The sequence below is a fragment of the Pezoporus wallicus genome, unplaced genomic scaffold, assembly GCF_028554395.1.
Source record: "Pezoporus wallicus isolate ANWC-B61680 ecotype Strahan unplaced genomic scaffold, APGP_CSIRO_Pwel_v1 contig_3181, whole genome shotgun sequence".
NCBI classification, from domain to species: domain Eukaryota; kingdom Metazoa; phylum Chordata; class Aves; order Psittaciformes; family Psittacidae; genus Pezoporus; species Pezoporus wallicus.
The window spans coordinates 5888453-5907915 of record NW_026641700.1 but is presented as its reverse complement, the minus strand read 5'-3'; the positions used below and the strand labels follow the sequence as shown (position 1 = coordinate 5907915).

General features: G+C 38.3%; 1 protein-coding gene across 6 annotated transcripts in view; it reads right to left on the bottom strand.

The window, feature by feature from the left end:
- The window catches only part of TBC1D5 (TBC1 domain family member 5), a 251111-nt gene that overhangs the window by 17509 nt on the left and 214139 nt on the right, over window positions 1-19463 (bottom strand). For 3 of the 6 annotated variants that reach the window (XM_057424934.1, XM_057424935.1, XM_057424937.1), the window contains 2 exons: window positions 9389-9421; window positions 5473-5572 (listed from right to left, as the gene is read on the bottom strand). In XM_057424934.1, coding sequence (XP_057280917.1) covers window positions 5473-5572; window positions 9389-9421 — 133 coding nt within the window. The remainder of the gene's footprint in view (window positions 1-5472; window positions 5573-9388; window positions 9422-19463) is intronic. The other 3 variants (XM_057424936.1, XM_057424938.1, XM_057424939.1) reach the window with 1 other exon arrangement.

Here is a 19463-nt window from a genome sequence, read left to right as displayed (position 1 = left end):
CACACTTGGAGGTCTGAAACTCTGCCTCTGTTGGAAACAAATGGTAGGTTCTACTGTCCTAGAGAACAGTGATGGATTGGTTCCTGTCCCTTATAAGCAGAAGACATTTTAAAATGTAGCACTTTTCTGTCTGGAAAAAACCTGCTAACCTCATAAACACTTTCACAATCTCTCATATTAGTACTTGCCTGTGGAGGACTGTTACTTCCCCAGGGTCTCAATTTATTTTTTTTAGGAGGCTGTGCTTTAATGCTGGGCCAGTGCTGACATGGCCCAAGCCCTGAAGATCCTAGAGTAACAGATGGTGTCAGATGGCAGTGTCATTAACCGGTTTCACTTGAACTGCCATTTAACAGTGCTGTATTGGCTTGAGCCTGGGACATAAAGATTTGCTCTTTGAGACCCTCCAGACTGACTTCGTGCTGATCTAATAGGTCAAACTCAGTTCTATGTCAAATATGAAGGACAAGAGCGGAGACTTCCAGCAGATACTGTGGAGCCCTGTGATTGATATTAGGGTGCATGTGTCTCAGAAAAATTATTCATGACCTGCTCTAAGGCATCATTTATCAGGGAAAATCTTCTTCTGAATGCACTTGATGCCTTTCTTTCCACACAGTGAAAGAAAGGAGGAAACAATCAAAATTCTTCAAAAAGTAAATAACATTATGGCAGGTTATAATACTGCAGTACTTAACTGGTATATTATGGCTTTCTGAATCATTGAGCCTTAAGGTTTTTATGTGTGCTATCAGAAAGAAAAATGCTGAAGAACATTACCATACTACAGAATACACCAGGGACAGTATTATTTCCTAAAATTGGCCAGTGCATGTGAAAAAGCAACATCAAGAAAATGTATCTGGAGCAGCAATAGCTGTGGCAACTATAGTCTCTCACTATTAGCAAAGTAATATTCTGCATTTATACTGAGAACAAAGCCTCAGGACAGGCTTCTAAGATTGGCTGTATCTTAATTTCATTAATGGAAAAATTAAACACAGGATTTTTTTTGGTATTTTTTGAAAGGCATGTCAAGCTTTGAAAAGAGGTAGGAACAGAAGTGAAATCTGCTTTATCCTTGGTATTTTACACATAAAAATTTCAGTAATTGTCCTTGGAGGCATTAAGAGGCATTCCACCTTAGCAGCTCTTCAGTGGTTAAGGAAGAAGGGGAAGAAAATCATATCTATTTCTAACGAACAGCCCTAAAAATGAGACAAAAATCACTGAATGACTTTCCTCCATTTTAATAATCAAAAACCTATTTCTAATTTCTACATATAGCACTAAGCAGCAATATTTCGGAACCATCATTCATTCCCATGGTAACATCCCCTGATATTACAAGCAGTTAATTATGTCGTTGCCATGTGGTACACAGTGTGGTTTATTTACGGAAGGAGATAAACATTTAATGAAAGCATCTTTGAATATATGAACAAGTTATAAAACCTGATCTCTTTCCTCATGCTTTATGCAAAGAAAATACAGTATTAGCAGATACCTGCTGAAACCTATAGAAATGCTCTTGGTAAAAAAAGATATCATTATAGAGCAAAGAGAAGATATTTTTAATTAAACAAAATTATTCTCTAAAAAGGCATCATATAAAAATATACTCTGTATGACTGGATTTGATATAAAAATATTATTAATTACTAGGGATTCAAAACAGAATAGATTACTTTGTGGTCATTTTGACACTTCTCAGCTAAAATACACGTCCTTTCTGTCATGAAGCAAATGCACCTGACTGTCATCAGGACGCCCCTGGTAAGGGAAAGGACCGGAGAAAAGACAGCCAAAAATTTCTGAATCGTCTCACTGGAAACTGCAAAAAGAACATTCTGTACTTGTTTTACATCCAGATTTATAGTGCCTGTTAAATAATTCCGTTGTGAATGGTCACTGGATGTGCACTGTTATAAAAACTTAAACAAATATTATTTTATTAAGAAGTAACCTGCAAGTATAATGTGGTCTAATACAGGAAAAAGAACACGGGTTGAGTAAAGTCCGAAAAATCCTGCTTAAAATGTCAACCTAAAAAAAAGTTTTTTGAAAATAATAATCTTAAACTTTATAAAATTTAAAAGGCAGGCCTTAAACTAAAACCCAACTTACTGGTATTTCTTAAAAATGTTGCATAACTCTTTGTTAAAGGAGTTAGCCCTGGAAGGCTCCTCAAATTCTACCTATCCATTTATTTTTATCAATAATTTTGACAACTCTTAGATGTATGATTATAGAATCACAGAATCATAGAATCATAGAATAGTTAGGGTTGGAAAGGACCTTAAGATCATTCAGTTCCAACCCCCCTGCCATGGGCAGGGACACCTCACACTAAACCATGTCACCCAAGGCCTCGTCCAACCTGGTCTTGAACACTGCCAGGGATGGAGCATTCACAACCTCCCTGGGCAACCTATTCCAGTGCCTCACCACCCTTACAGGAAAGAATTTCCTTCTTATATCCAATCTAAACTTCCCCTGTTTAAGTTTTAACCCGTTACCCCTTTTCCTATCACTACAGTCCCTAATGAAGAGTCCCTCCCCAGCATCCCTGTAGGCCCCCTTCAGATACTGGAAGGCTGCTATGAGGTCTCCACGCAGCCTTCTCTTCTCCAGCCTGAACAGCCCCAACTTCCTCAGCCTGTCTTCATATGGGAGGTGCTCCAGTCCCCTGATCATCCTTGTGGCCCTTCTCTGGACTTGTTCCAACAGTTCCATGTCCTTTTTATGTTGAGGACACCAGAACAATGGCTAAATCTGCAGTTTGAGTGGTAGAATAAAACAGACTATATTACAGAGTTACCTGAAGTATTCAGCTAAAAAGCCAAATGAAAAGAAGTGAATTTTAATATGATGAAATGCAAGGAAAATGCACAAAAATAAACTTTTCCTGATTTACGTACAGGTTAAACCCTCTGTTTAAAAAACTGTTTCATCAAATTGTAAAGGTCATAACGGATTATCACCGCAATCTACCACTGTATCAAAGAGCACTAATGTGACACTGTGTTAAAAATGTTTAAAAAGAGGAATGCTGCATAAGAGTAGAGATGACCTTCTGTTTGCTAAGTAACCACTTTGTTGAGTCCAGTGCTGATACAGCGTATCTTGATCTGATTAAGCCACTTCAAAAGGCGCATGAAAACCCTGAAGAATTCAAAGGAAGACCACAAAATTTATCAGATCCAAAAAGCAGCTTGTAGGAAATGAATCTTAAAGTGTTCTACCTGGCAAAGACAGTGTTGAGAGACTACTTAATGACCGTGTATAGGTAAGTTAAATAGGGATTTTCAACCTTGCTATCAGGAATGATACAAGAGCCAAAAGCTGAGTGATGAAGTCAGAAAAATTCAGCCTCACAGGAAGAAGCAATATCCTTGAAGTTAAGCGTCAGGGCAGATGACAAGCAGAGTCATATAACTCAACATTATCTGCTCTGCAGTCTCTCAAACGAAGCAATTTTCATGGGTAAGAGATACCTGGGGGAGAATTAGACCAGATGCAGTAGCAGCCCTTGCTAACTTTTCCCTTAACCCAGAAGTGAAGAGATTTGCTCCAAGGTTTATCTTGCTGCTCTTCTCCAAAGCCCTGAGCAGTGGATGGACACTGGAGATAAACCTCAAGGGGGGGTCTGTGGGGCTACAGAAAATCCATTTTCTTGGACAGCCTGCCGGCATGTGCTGCTCAGATGAATGTGATGGACAGACTTCAGCTCAGAAGGGATTTTGCACAGGTCAGACCAGCAGAAATCCTGGTGTTTTTTTTCCTGCCTTCCCATGGATCATCTACTGCCTGATTTGGGGATACCTAATCTCATCAGTTTGCTACAGAAGCTGTGAAAGTTGGTGGGATCTCAGTCTCCCCTGTGCTCTGTTTATCATGCATAACTGTTAAACTATATATGACTTAAACACATTAATGTAACCCAAATTTACAAAGTTAATAGCCCATGATGTTGACAAGACATGCAGGAATATTGTGAAGAAATATAAATAGTGGGACTTAGAAGGAACTAGGCTGGAAGGCTCTGAGAGCACTGCAGAAGTGCCATGGTACACGCTGCAGCCACAGGTGGATAGGGGGTTCCTTGTCTTGAGGGGGTAACAAATGGCTTCACAATGCTCTCAGTAGACTACTGGAGACTACTAGACTAAATGTTTCTGTTTCTAACATATCTGGGAAAAAGAATTCAACACCTGGATATTACCACAAATCCTTTGCTTTCACTTCATGGATCCAGCACCCAAAGACAGACTATTCCCGGTATCTCTGTCTGGTTTTATTCTGAACTCTAGTCCAGAGCTGTAGCTGGTGAAATACTTATGCTTGTGCTTGAACTGATACCCCTGCTAAATACTCTTCTTTCCTAAAGGAAGGAATCTTCAGTGTTTCTTCTTGACACAGTAATCTTTTCCCCATCATTTCAGTAGCTCATAATTTATCCCTTTTGCTTGCTTCTAGACTCATTATTGTTATGGCACCCTCACAGAAGCAATACAATATATCAGACTAAAGCTGCTGGGGTTAGAGGTTTACACTCAGTTTTTGAAGGCTGTGATTTCAAACTTTCAAATAACGCAATATTTATAGCTTTACCTAGGCTCGTAACAGTGGCTACTAAAACACCCACAAAAAAGAAAATGAAAATACAAGTATAATGGCTTTCACATCTGATCTTTTTGACCTGGCAAACTTAGGTATCATATACTTAATTCTATCCACTGAAAGATTAAATTTGTATTTATTTTGTTTAACTGTTGCAGGCCGTAAAGAAACCTTAAAATTACTGCAGTTGTACCCTGATTTCTTAGCAACAATGCTTTTTCACACAATTAAATATACTAAATTTTGGAGTGGGGTTCAATACAGTTTAAAAGTACTGCTCTTATCAAAGCACATCTGCGCATATTCACACCTGAAGTGATTGAAGCTTTTTGTTTACTTTCTCTGATTAGGCTTCACAATATCTATATCAAATTTTAGGTTGGAGTCTTTGCTGGTTCTTTTCCCAGTGTATTGACTTGTATCTTACTATATTCCTCCTGGTAGAGAAATAGTCATACACTGTGAAGATGCTACATTTAATGAAAGTGTATTAATTTTATATAATTATCACTGCATCCATCAAGTATCATTCTGGGACTGCTGTGATCTCCACAACATTCCTTACAATACAAAAAGTCTTAGAAACAGACAGGGCATCTATGCCAATGCCTCTATGATTTTTTTAGCATCATCAGTGGGTATCATACTCCCAAGTTTGAAACTATGACAGCATAGTTTCACACAGTGGTTAGCAGCATTAACAGAAAACTGAGTATATATCAGTTCAATCTTCTTCATGGCTTATAAAATACTAGGTACTGTATTACATAAATACTATTTTTGTTGTAATACAAACATGAAAAGAGCCTTCATAAAGATTTACAGGTTAATAGAGAGTACTGCACTTACCAAGATGTGTGTTCATCATCTTTGCACAGTATTTGCACATGGCTTCCAAGTCGTTTAGTTGTCCTTGTAGGAATGAAATCTGGGCCTCCAATTCCTCCTCCTACAATTAACAGATTATTAGCATTAACTCCCTCCCCCGCCCCCGACTTTCTATAATACACAGTAAAAGTGGTAAGCTAACCCCTGACTTGCTTAGACATCTTTTAATTTTTCCTATCCTTGGTTCTTGAGAAAATTATGGAAATAAAGAGAATCACCTTCCAACTGTATTTCCTAAAATAATTTTATATTCTTTTGTCATTTCATGGCAATAACAGGGTTTAGTTTTAATGTTTCAGTGTTTGCTAAGACTACTCTTTTTCCTTCTAAAGAGTCAAATAAAAATCTGTCTACATGGACCCAAGACAATTTGTATTTATTTGACAGATTAGCTACCTGGTTTTGCTTGTGCAAACACAGTACCACAGCAATGGTGGTAAAAAACTCACCAAATGAGAAAACTTCTTATTTCTGGCAGAATAATTTCCACAGCAATTCCTCTGAAACCTCAGAATTATTATTTTTATTATTATTTCAAAACATGTATTTCATGAGACCTAATACCATACCTCAAGGATGCATTACTGCCAAGTATTTTGGCATATTTACTTTCGTATCATGCTCTAGCTGCATGAAAAACCTGCACTTCTATGCGCCTTATGTAATGTTCAGGTGAAAACTCATGTACCATAAGTGATTACTCTAAATCATGTTATATTTAAAAGCACTGAGTAATTTAAAACATGAATTAAAAAATATTTTTGAATTTAGGGCTGAGGAGAAACATTATTATCTAGCCACATGCCCTATCTAAGCAATGGGCACTACCTCAGCTACGAATTCCTCTTTGAACTCCTTTGTTTGGTGATTTAGAAATGCATCCAGTCTTGACTTTGAAAACTATTCTGCAGAGAAAGTTCAGCACTCCTTTGGAAAAGTTCCCTCAGAGCTTAGTCACAAACCGTATTAAGCAGTTTTTTGTTTAAGTATGCAACTGAATCCAAGATATTCAGATAAAAGAAAAATAACTGTTTAGTCTCTCAATTTTCTTAGGAGTTTTGCAGTTCCAATGTAGTCTTGTTTGATGGAGGTTGCTGAACGTTAGAGTGTGAATTATGTTTCAAATGAAAAAAAATCTAAAGCTGATCAGCAAGAATAAAGAATGAATCAATCTTGATTTAAAGGTTACCTTAACCCCAGAAACTGAGTCAGATCTAAGCAAAGGAAACTTTGTACCAATGCAGCATATATACAAAATCAATTGATAAATAGAAAGAAATTTAACAATAGCATTTTGCAAGACCACCTTCTTCCCTTCACACTTTTTCTTCCCACTTACAATCTGCAGAAACTATAAATTTTTTTCTTTGCTATTTCCTTATGTTAATATACTCTCACCTTATTTTACACTTTGACCATGTAAGCCATTTTATGTTGCAAATTTATAGTTGCTCAATGAGTAACTTCATTTATAGAATCTCAGAATAGCCTGGGTTAGAAGGGACCTTCAAAGGTCATCTAATCCAACCCCCCTGCAATGAGCAGGGACATCTTGAACTAGACCAGGTTGCCCAGAACCACATCCAGCCTGGCAAAAGTCTGCAGTTCTGTCACAGCCTATACAAACATATCTGCATTGATATTTCTATTCAAGCAATGTCTCTGCAGAAAACCTGCTCCCAGCACATACAGCTAGTGACTGCAAAAAATAATCTCCCGTAAATTTTAAATTACCACTGCACCACAAGCGCAGCTGTAAGGCAGGGAAAGGCATCAGTATTTGAGTATTTTACTATAAAATAACATAATCAAATTCTAAAATCATTAGCCAGTAATTGAAACCCAGTTTATCTCCTACAAGTGAATATGAAACATGTTTCCCCGACTATTTTTTTCTCATTCATGGATGAAAAGTGCAGTAAATTGATCTTAAAATGCTTTTGGACAGCTCTATCCACTTGAATAGAATCTGAAACTAACCTCTTCATTTGGCAAATGAGATGGCTGCTGAGTAAACTACATCCACTGTTCTTTTAGCTCATTAGGATCCAGCATGGGGAGCAGAAACATTCAGCAGACCCAGCACTCACAAAGGAGGTGCCAAAGGAGGCTTTCCTGCCAAGTGGGAAATCTTGCACAAGGCTATGCAAATGCATTTGGAGTTCCTGACTTATTTGGCACCCTCAGGAAGGGCACCAAGGAGTGCTGCCAGTGGGATGTGCAAATAAGCAAGACAGCCAACACGGCGTTTGACACATGGAAGACCCAGATGTGCATAAGAAGACAACACTCAAATGGTGATGACTTGCTACAAGATATAAGTCCTGCCCCTGCTGTCACTTGCAGTGCTGTGGCAACCTCTCTGCACCCTGAGCGCAACCTCCCTGGTGGAAGGTTTGCTCTGTTGCAGTTGCTGCAGCAGCAGGTAAAGCCCTGCAAGAAGAGGCAAATGTGTTGTACTGCATGAGGGATGGCAAACAGGTGATTGACAGGATCTGTTAAAATGTAAAAGCTTATACAACTGAAAGGGAAGGTGCAACTGAGGCAAGATGGAGTGGGAAGAAGGCATGCACTCCTAAGAGGGTGGGAACTGGTACCTTGGGAGTTAGGGCAGCAGTGGTGCAGAGCCCAGGCAGCACAGGGGAAGAACAAGTTCCCTCAGGGGAAGAATTCAGGCTGGACACCATATCAGAGTGCTAACAAGAGAAGGTGGTGAGTGATAGTGAGAGTTTGGTGACTCTTCCAGCAGACTCATTAGCTCAGGAGGTTTCTTGCCTGCATGGACCTTCCATTTGTGGTGTTGCCAAATGACTGGGGTCACCTAATGTTCTGACTTTTTTCATGTTTATTCATGCATACACCAATGATACAGTGATGTAAAACCATTTCAGTTCAAAAGTGAATGCAGGGCTCCTGGTGGACTGGATTCCTGGCAGTGTTTCTCTCTAATCCTATAGCAAAGGGAAAAAAAAACCTGGACATTAGCAGATGTATCCAGTAAACCACACATGGGTGCATATTTGTTAGCACTAGCTAAGCTTTCACTGTTTTGCTTGTGGCAACCACTTTGATGAGGAAAGATGACTTAGAGAACAGGTATACCTAGAAAAGAAGGGGAATAACATCTTTGTAACAGTTGCTTAGTGCAGAGGACTGCCATAGGAAGGAGATCTAACCCAGAAATGCATGAGAAAGCAGCACATACAAAATATGCAGAAGGTCCACTTGGCTGAGTAAGGAGCTTCTTAATGAGCTAAAATGGGAAAAGCACATATGGAGATGGAAATGGTGGAAATGGAGAGCACATATGTGGAGACAATGACAGGAAACAAAGCACATAATCATTGTTCGGGCACAGGAACAAAACTAGGAAGAACAAAACCCATCTGGAGCTAAAATAATGGGGGACAGTAAAGGGAACAAGAAGAGATTTTACAAGGACTAGAACAACAAAAGGAGGTTCAAAGAAAACACTGGTCTGCTGCATAACAGGGGAGATAAGATAATGATGGATGACACAGAAAAGCCTGCAGCCCTCAATACCATTTTTGCCTCTTGATTTTTTGGCTAAGTCTGCTCCCAGATCTCTTAATGTACAGTTTGGGAAGGAGAGGGATGTCTAAAGGGGTGGGGTGGGGAAAATAGTTCTGTGAATACCTGAAGAAGCAGTATGTGTTCAAATACATGGGGCCACAACGAATCGTCACATCCACGAGTGCTGAAAATGCTCACAATGTGATTGCAACACCACTGGTGATCATGAAAAATCACTGCTATTACAGGACATCCTCGATGACTGGAGAAAGGTTAAGTTTACATCCATATTAAAGAAAAAAGAGAAGGAGGATCTAAGAAATGATAAAACTGTTGGCCTCACCTTAGTCCTTGGAAAAATCGTGGAGCATGTCCTCTTGGAATCAATTTCCAACATGTAAAGGACAAGACAATAATCGAGAAAAGTCAACAAGGATTTACGAAGAGCAGATCATGCTTGACCAATCTGCTTGCCCACCATGATCAAATGATATGCCATGCAGATGAAGGGGGAGCAGTGAATGCAATATATTTTTACTTTAATTAGGCTTTTGGCACATTTCCAAAAGCATCATCATTGATAATATGACAAAGTATGGGCTGAACAAAAGGATTTTAGGGAGGCTGAAAACTGGTCACACCCCTAAGCTCAAAGAATAGTCAGTGACTTGATGTCCAGATGGTGATTGGAAATGAGCACAGTAACTAATGGACTGCTATGAAGATACTGCTCAGTATCTTCATCAACAGCCCATATGAAGTGACAGAATGTACACTCAGTAGATTTTCAGATGAGGCAAAATCGGGAGGTGTGGCTGCAGTGCTGATTGGTAGAACTTCAATTGAGAAGCACCATGAGACACTGGAAGCCTAGGCAAGAGAAACATTTTGAGGTTTCTGTTTTAGAGACTTCAGTAAGTGCAAAATTCTGCACCTGAGGAGAAAAAGCCCAGTGCAGCAGTGCAGACACGGAAGGAACTTGCTATGTTTCAGGCCTGCTGAAAAGGATTTAGAGGCTACAGTGGCTGCTGAATTGTTTATAAACTAATTAGGTTCTCTTACCACAAATAATGTAAACAGTGCAATGGGCTATATTAGGAGGAATGTCGTCAGCAGATCCAGGAAAGTCATTACCCTTACCTACTCTGTGCTTGTGAGCCCTCACCTGGAATAATGTTTTGGGTCTCCAGTTCAAGAAGGATGTTGAGAAACTGGAGGGGGTCCAGTGCAAGGCTACTATGACGGTTACAGGTCTAATGGAGAGGCTGAGGAAGCTGAGCTTGTTTATTTTGGCAAAGAGCCTAAGGGGATCTGCTGGGAGCCTGCAGCTAGATGGAGCTTCACAGATCATGTAATAAAACTCTTCTCAGCAGGACCAAACAGTATAGAAGAGACCATGGCCCAAAATTTCTCCTTGGGAGGTTCAAACTGGTCATTAGGAAACTAATCTTTATTAGAAGAGCAGTGCAGCACTGGAAGAAGGCTGCTCACAGAAGTGGTAGAGTATCTATTCAAAGCCACTGGCCTGATCCAATGTTAGGGATTATCCTGCTCCAAGTAGCAGCTTGAGCAGAGGTATCTTCTAATCAACATTTCTGAGACTAATTTTTTCACACCATCTTTTTAAATATGTTCTGCAAACTACGAATGTTTTAATGTTTTGTACAGGTAAGCAGCAAAATCACAAAACCCCTCAGAAAAACAAGGACTTTTTTTTTCATTATTCTAAAGTCAAATTCTTTAGCAGTAATAGATGAAACAACTGATTTATAGCCATTGCTGTGCAGATGCTCTCAATGCTTGTACAGACAGTATCCACTGGGCTTTTCTCTAAGTGCCAACTTTAGTGTTCCACTGTGCTGAGAAAACAAGTACCCTGGACACCATTTTTATTTTGTTTACAAATTATAGTGCTGATCTGATCTGTCTTATGCATGAACAGAGACTTAGAAATTCTTTGAACAGGCCAAATGTAAGTCAAGAGAAAACCAGTATGGTCTATGCTTCCTTGAGAAACTGACCTTTCAGCTGATCTGACACACAGTACCAGAAACACGTGAACAGTGATTCAAACTCATTTTGCCAATGCTAACTCAAAGGTTAACTCGTTGACCACAAAATGAAAGTAAATCATTTCAGTTACTAACCAAAATAAAAAAATCTATGTCAACTTATCAAACAACCCATAAAGCATATAATCTTAATATTTTCTAATATTGGGAGCTGCATTATGAGGAAGAAAAAACAAATCAAGCAGAAAATCAAAGGAATCCCATGCATCAGACGTAGGAGACCAAGATATGCAAATTGAATGATGCAGTCTTGCAGAAAACCAACTTAATGATACTTTCTGAAACTTTAGTCCCAGGGTCCTCAGAAAACTTTTCTACACCTTCAACATTCCAGATGATGTAGAGCTTTACAGATAATCAGTAACATCTTGAATTGGAGAATGAAAAGGAAGCATATGATTTGTGATGCCACACTGATTTACATTTCACTAACAATATGAAGCAGGTATAGTATTTATGCCTCAAGTCAAAGCAAGACTCTATTTGAATACCTCCATATACACTTCTCCAACTATTTTCCTTACTGTGGCAAGACTTAATCTGCAAAACACTTGACTTCTTACATTTATGTTTCTCGTATTTGTCTTCTTAGCCACATCCAGAACTTTGCTTACATTGTTACACTTCCTATTTTCTTTTGACACGAAAACTAATTGCTTTATGATTAATTATTTGCCATTTCTTTGCTATTTTTTCCACCAATCTATACAGTTCCGGTGCTTTCCATTTGTCCAAAGCTCGCTCTTCCCTTTTTATTACCTTTCCTTTCATCTATCTTCTCACCTTTACAAAGACAGCTATGGAAGTAAATTTTTTATATCCTTTGCTCTCTCCTGAGCTGATAATGAGATCAGCCATGCCGCTACCATATCCTGTTTTTCATCAAATTTTACCGTTTCAGAAAAGCAGCTTTGACTAGCTGAAGATGGTTAGCACATTCAAGAACAGATTATAGAAAGTTTTACAGTTTTGACATTGCAATCCTACTCTTTTACAGCTGTTCGCTTTACAAGCTGCAATAAGGGTTGCGGACATGATAAGGGCACTGGAATATAGCACCATACACAAGCCAAAGTCTGAAGAAACACAGTTTTAGAAGAAACCACTCTTTATCAACCTTGTTTTTATCAGTTTAAACAAATTTTCTCCAAAATACGTGACATGTAGTTTAACACAGACGTATGGAAAACAGGGACACGAACTCACAAAATCAGGACTGTAACATCATTCTTTCATAATACCATTTAGTTTTCAGTCTTACTGCTCAGGAAATGAAAGAAAAAATGTATTTTGCCTGTTTTATGCATGAAGGAAGAGTAAACTCTGCTGTGAAAAGCTTACAACAATATATATGCAAACACTTCATTCAGGAACACCTCGAATAGCAAAACTCCATTCATCTTAAAGCTGAATCCTGAATATGAATTAACTTGGCAGCACTACCAAGTGTTAAGTACAGTGGAAAAGAAACTATCTTCAAAGAGAAGAGTGTTTACAGGTATTTAAGGTGTTTAAGCAATAATGCTGAAATTTAAAACATAACACAAAAAGTGACAGAACTCTGTCAGAGAAAAAGACCAGTCTATCTGGTATGTTGTCTGATGCTGGCGAATGATAGGTCAGCTAAAGTGTAATGAAAAAGGCATGTCATGACATAAACACGTAAGGGTGCTGTCCGAAATACTCTCCAAGACTACACAGATTTTCAGATCAGGGATTTCTTGCACTTTTTTTTGTTAACAGCTACTTTTCCTGTATTAATTTGCCCAGTCACATTTCAGTATTCAAAAGAAGAACATAAAGGAAACATCCCCTGAGCTGCTGGCAAATTGGCAGGATAAATTAGAAAATAACTCTGATGAGGAAAATAATGGGAAAATGAGATTCATACATGGAAATCCTGAAGCCAGGGAGTTGATAAGAGTTACCAGTATTTAAGTGCTTATTCAGGAAATATACACAGAATATACCTTTTGGAAATCAGTAGCATTTTACATGTCAAACAAGATTCAGATGCATGGCATAAATTGCTTTCTCATTTGATTTTATGCAAATTTTGCTGGAGTACATAGCAGTGGCTACTGCTTCCATTTTGTGCGAACTTACTCAGCTTTCATTTTTGAACCTAACAATTAAATACAATATTTATATTACCACCAAATACAATACCTTTTAATCTTGAACCAGCTGAATGTTGGTTGACACTCCCATAATCCTTTTATGATCTATGTCAGCCACAGAATAGTCCGCAGCATATGCTGACATTTAAACTAGAAAGCACTGTTTCTGAACAATGAATTGCATACAGTGGAATTGAAAACAAAATTCTAATTACTTCATGTAGTAATTTGGCTTATCTATTATTTGACTGTATCACTCATGGGCCCTCATCAGGACCAAGACCTTGCTCTGCCGGGTGCCATACAAACATACAGAAGAAAACCCGCTTCTCTAAAGGACTTAGCAATGTAAGCCAAGAGACAACAGATGGCTGCAGACACACATATGGGGAGGACATGGAAACAATATGGCTGTATTAGTCAGTCTTACAGATACGGCTTCAGCATGTTAGCGGCCGATGGAAGAGTGGAATTTTTAGGAGAGTTTTCAGAAGGCATTTGCTTTGCAGACATTTAGGGAAAGTTTCTTCTATGTGGAAGGGGCTGAAATGATTGGATGCAAGTTCGCCATGCATAGCAGTGTCAGGGATGAAATATGTATCATCACTTTTACATTGAGAATTATTTTGCTACTTGTGAAACATCTGCATATATTTGAATAATTTCAGATATTAATATATTACCCTGGTTGGACACAAAGAAGTTCAGATACCGCCTTCAGGTATTACCTCCTGCAGAAGTAGAGGTTATGTACTAATTTCCTATGCTGAATCATTACCTGCCAATATTTCTGCGGTAGCTGAAGTATCCCCATGCTTAATATATTTCCAAATACACCTTACTGATGTTTTCTGTTCTTCACATCTTCACAAATGCCAGGTTGTTTGGATTTTTATTATTATTTTGAGTATACTTTCATCAACATGAAATATTTTAAGTACAGTATTTTTCAGATAAATCCTACAGACATATGTTTGGTTCCTTTGGACTTGCATGCACAGTGAACTCGAGTCATGCTTTTATTTTACACCATTTTAACTCCTGATTATTATTTTGTTTTACACCATTATAAAAGACTGCTTCTACAATCCCTGGATAGTTTGAGGTGGCTCATGTAGTGAAGTCTTTCTTTCTTTTTTAATTTTATTTAATCTCTTAATTTCACTGGGTAGTGCTAGTAGGCACAGTTACTCAGATTAGCAAATAGGACTTTAAACTTGCTGTTACTTATTTTAATGATTTCCTAGTATCTGAACCCTTTAAGCACAGATAGGTACGCTGTCAGATTAATAAATGAAACAGTGGTATAGTTATCCACCTTAAAGACGGATAAGGGCAATACAAAACCTACAGAAGCATACTTTTCTTTTTCCCCCTTTTCTCCTCTCTCTTATCATTACTTGGGCCTATTGCTTTCCCACACAAATTTTGCTCTCTGGCAGCACTGTATGTCCCACAATACATCAGGAGACATCAGAGTCAGCACAAATGAATTAGGTAAAAAGTAATCCTCAAAGTCTACATTCAAAAAGCAGTGCTCCCCAAATTAAAGCATTTCAGGGCATGACGCATCCTCTTCTGCTCAAAGCAGTGAGTTCAGAGGAATAATAACCTATTTTAAAACCCGAAACAGAACTGCCACTGCATAATCTTTAGTGGACATACGTCTGTGACAGCTCTCTGAAAATGGTGGGGGAATGTGACTGAGAAAAAGAAGAAAATGAGAAGTCAACAAAATATCCACTGTGATTGCTAGGAGCCAACTTAAACCAGGTTATGTACCAACACTGCAAACAAATGATTTTTTTTTTTTGTTTGTTTTGGAGGACTCTGACTGAAAACAAGTACCAAAACCAAGAAAAGAATTTTATAATATGGATAAAAATGTTCAACAAGGATGAGACCAAGATGAACCTGCCAATAAATTAAAACGCTAGAAGGCATTCACCTGCAGAGGCACATATTTTTGGGCATTAGCATGTTCCAGATTTCCTCTGTGTGCTTTTAGTAACAACAGAAAGGGATGGCATCATACAAAGCTATGAACATGTAAACAGAACCAACATATTATTGTTAAAGGATTAAATGAATAAATAAAAAAGACACCCTTTCAGTACTTGAAAAACTCAACTCATAAACTGGCAAACAAACCCCAATAAAAATGAAAAGGCTGCAACTCTAATTCACAATAGTCAATGACCCAGAAACCTGCCCTTCCAGCAATCAAATTTCTAATCCTTTAGTTAGCATTGTTCAAGGAGACACACGTTTTTAAAATGCAAGAAAAATTATGGTTTTCTTACTCTTTAAATTTGAAGATGAGTGAAATATATATACCTGTCTTTTAATGCATTATGTATTGGTAGCTTTTCTGATATGCAAGAAATAAGTTTGTGGTCAGCTATTTCTCTTCTTGTTCCAAATCAGAATAACTCTTTGTTCCTCTTCTTTGCCCTCTAGTTTTATGAAGACAGAGGACAGCAAGGTAAAAAATATTTATAATTTATATTTATAATCTCTACTAAGAAAATTAGTGACTTTGAGGCAAAACACCTGTTTCGTTGTGTTGATGAATAATAAGGTATTTATTTGATTTAATGTTTATTTATGTAAAAATATTTACAGCAAGTGATATTTGGAAGAAAATGAAAGATGGAGCCTCAGAGGATCATCCCTAGTCCCCTGAAAGACCCATTTCATTTCAATTAAAATCCTGAAAATAGCTGAAACTTTGGCTCACAGCTTCTAAACACCAGGTCCTGCTGTTGAATTTCCATCTTGAACAGTTCAAACTCAATTTGCTAGTGTCGCACTGTTGGAGTCAGCTTAGTTTGCTGGAGACATTAGTGGCAAAGGACCATGGGCTTGGGCATTTTCCAAAGCAGCAGTCTATGCTGAACCTATCACTGGAACAGCTTCCAAGGGCATCAGCTTTGCTGTTGCAGAGCAACTGTGCTACTGGATAATGAGTAGAACTTGTTTTCATCTAACCTGCATGTATTTTCCTCTTAAACATACTCCACTTTTGTCCTCAGATAACCTTACCTAAGCAGGAAGACGGAGAAGGATGAACATGAATAACGGAGAAAGCTCTTGCCTAGAGACAAAGAAAGCAGGGATGGAAAGAGATCTGTTTTGCAAGCAGACACAAGACATATGAGTCTGCTGCCTGCACAAGTCCACCTGCTGGCATTGCACTATGGGACTGCGAGAAAGAGATGGAAAATAAAAAGCATAAAAAGATGGAAGATCTACGGAAAACAAAAAATTGTGCATAACTGACTGGATGGGTAGGCACTGAACAACTGAGAAAATGCATTTCACTTGGTAAGGGAATAGATAAGAACAGAAAGAGCTGTAGGGTAACAGAAATTATCCCTTTGAACAGAAATGCTGATAAAAGGTTTCTCTCGGTGTATCACAGTATCACAGTACGCTAGAGATTGGAAGGGACCTCAAAAGATCATCTAATCCAATCCCCCTGCTGGAGCAGGAACACCTAGATAATGTTACACAGGAATGTGTCCAGGCGGGTTTTGAATGTCTCCAGGGAAGGAGACTCCACAACCTCCCTGGGCAGCCTGTTCCAGTGTTCCGTCACCCTCACTGAGAAGAAGTTTCTTCTCAAGTTTAAGTGGAACCTCTTGTGTTCCAGTTTGTACCCATTACCCCTTGTCCTATCATTGTTTGCCACTGAGTAGAGCCTGGCTCCATCCTCGTGACACTCCCCCTTTATATATTTATATACACTAATAAGGTCACCCCTCAGTCTCCTCTTCTCTAAACTATAGAGACCCAGCTCCCTCAGTCTTTCCTCATAAGGGAGATGCTCCACTCCCTTAATCATCTTAGTTGTCCTGCGCTGGACTCTCTCCAGCATAGACTTCATTAGCTTAATCATATTGGAGTATTTCCTCACAAATAATAAAACTGAGACATTAATTTCGATGGTATGACTGTAAGTATTTTGGAAATAGCTATAAATAAACACATAGGCAAATGTTTTGGTATCACATCTGAAGGGCTTTCTGCCCATCTGGTACACACATTGCTGGTCTTTAAGACTGCATAAGCCCACTGTGGCAAATGTGAGAGAAATACGAACAGGGGAAAACCCCGACTGTTTTATGATTTTTGAGCTCTCTGAAACACTGTGTATTAATATAAGTATTCTTGAGTGCATGTGGATATGGAATGATTAATATACAGATATTCCACAATGAACAAAGTTCATGCTCCATGCATCCTGACTGGATTGCTAAAATATTTAATTAAATGTTATTGAAATGGTTGATTAAGTGTCATGTACTTAAGTAATTGTTTCTTAATTTTGCTGCTTGAATTAACATAAATTTTAGTATACACCCAGTTCAACATACACCCAGTCCTTTATGAAGGACTCTCAAAGTACACTGTTTGTTAAACTTACACTCATTTACATTTTTTTAAGCATCAGTTGCAAAATAGTTTCACTAAATCCTTCTCTGTCCAGGATGGATGTATTTGCCCTTTGATATGATTCCTAACATGCCTGAGGATGCAGACCAGATCAGGAGCTTTTACTTAGGGGTTTTAGAATCTTTTATTACATTATTCAGAGTTTAAGGAGGGTAAAACTTAAGTATAGTGATTAGGAAGGGACTGCAAATACACACTATTTATACTACATTGTTAAAAGAACAGAAGTACAAGTTTTGTTGTTTATATAGGGAAGGATTTGATTTAACCAAACAGACAAAAATATGAATCAAGCTATTAAACACATACCTACAGTTTATTTCAGTGGGAAAAGAATCTCCCAAACACAGAAACCCTTTCCGCTCAGAAACCCCCAACAAAAACAAGAGCCTGATTTAGAGAGATGTTTCTCATCCATGCCCACGGTTTTGTGGAGAGTTGAGTGCAGGTCTCAGCTTTTCACAGAAATGGACAGTAATTTTGTGGTGATATCTTAAAAGAGCAGGATGAAGGGATGAGATTTCCACTGAACAGGAAAAAGGGCAGCTCAAACCACCAACACAGATCCTCAGCTGTATTTTGCTTTGCCACTGGAATGCTGAAACATTAGCTTCATGATCAATGTACTGGAAGAGGTTGCACAGAGCAAGTCCTGTACCTGCTTCTGGAGTGAAGGATAGCACTTCTTGGCTCCCAAGTCACTTTGATCCATTTGTAAACACTGCTGACAGTCTCATTCGTTCATAGTTCTGGTAGTTTTTAAATTCTCCCTGACAGTTTTAAGGGGCTGCCCAATAATTTGAAAGGTTCTTACTTCTTTCAAATGATATCATTCTAATTTGCTGCTCTGCAGAAGTTACTTGTAAGTATAACTCGGCTGCATGTAGCTGAAAATCCCTTGTACCAGAGAAAGATGACAGTTTACACTGACATTTTAAAAATCTTCCAAATGGCCCCACAGATCTGTTCTGTATACATCTTTATTGCTCATAATATGACAGAAAAAGCACTGCAGAGCCACTTGAGGTTTTATTCATTTTTTTTTTTTCCTAAGCAATTAACTTCCTGTTTTTATCACAGTACAGTTTCTTTCCCCTGAAATGAATCACTCCAAAAAAGATAAGGAGCATTAGGATTCAAAGCTGCCACTCATGCATACAGCTGTCGTTTCACTAAATTATGGGAAACTTGCAAGTATTTCTAATAAAAAAATCTAAAAGAAAGCTTATTTTTCCTTGTACCGTTTTCAGCTCTTTCATTTGACTTACAGCATGCTGTGGGAGCTGAAGAAGGCAATGGAGAACACAATCACACTTCCAAAATATCTGAGGGGTTTTTCTACAAACTCTGTTCACATGACCTGGCAGCACCTCAGATTTAATACTCTTTTCATCTATCCCTAATATTAGACAACTGCTGAAGTACTGACTAAACTGCATTTTTTCAGGTGTCTGAATTGGCCCATCACACCAGAATAAGGAAGACAGAAGTTCCCCAGTATTAACTGCAGTTAAATATTAAGGCATTGAAGCTCATTAAGCTCAATGGCACTGCGAACAATCATCACGTTTTTAACTTTAGGACTAACAAATCCAGCATACTGATCAAGGAATTGACTGTTGTATACTAACTGACTCCGGGCACATTTTATGATGCTTAATTAAAAAAAAGGCATTTCATCATAGCATTTGTATTTCAAAATAAACTTTTGGCATCCTTAAAATTTATTAAAGAGATTTTAAAATAGTCAGGGAAAGATATATGGAAC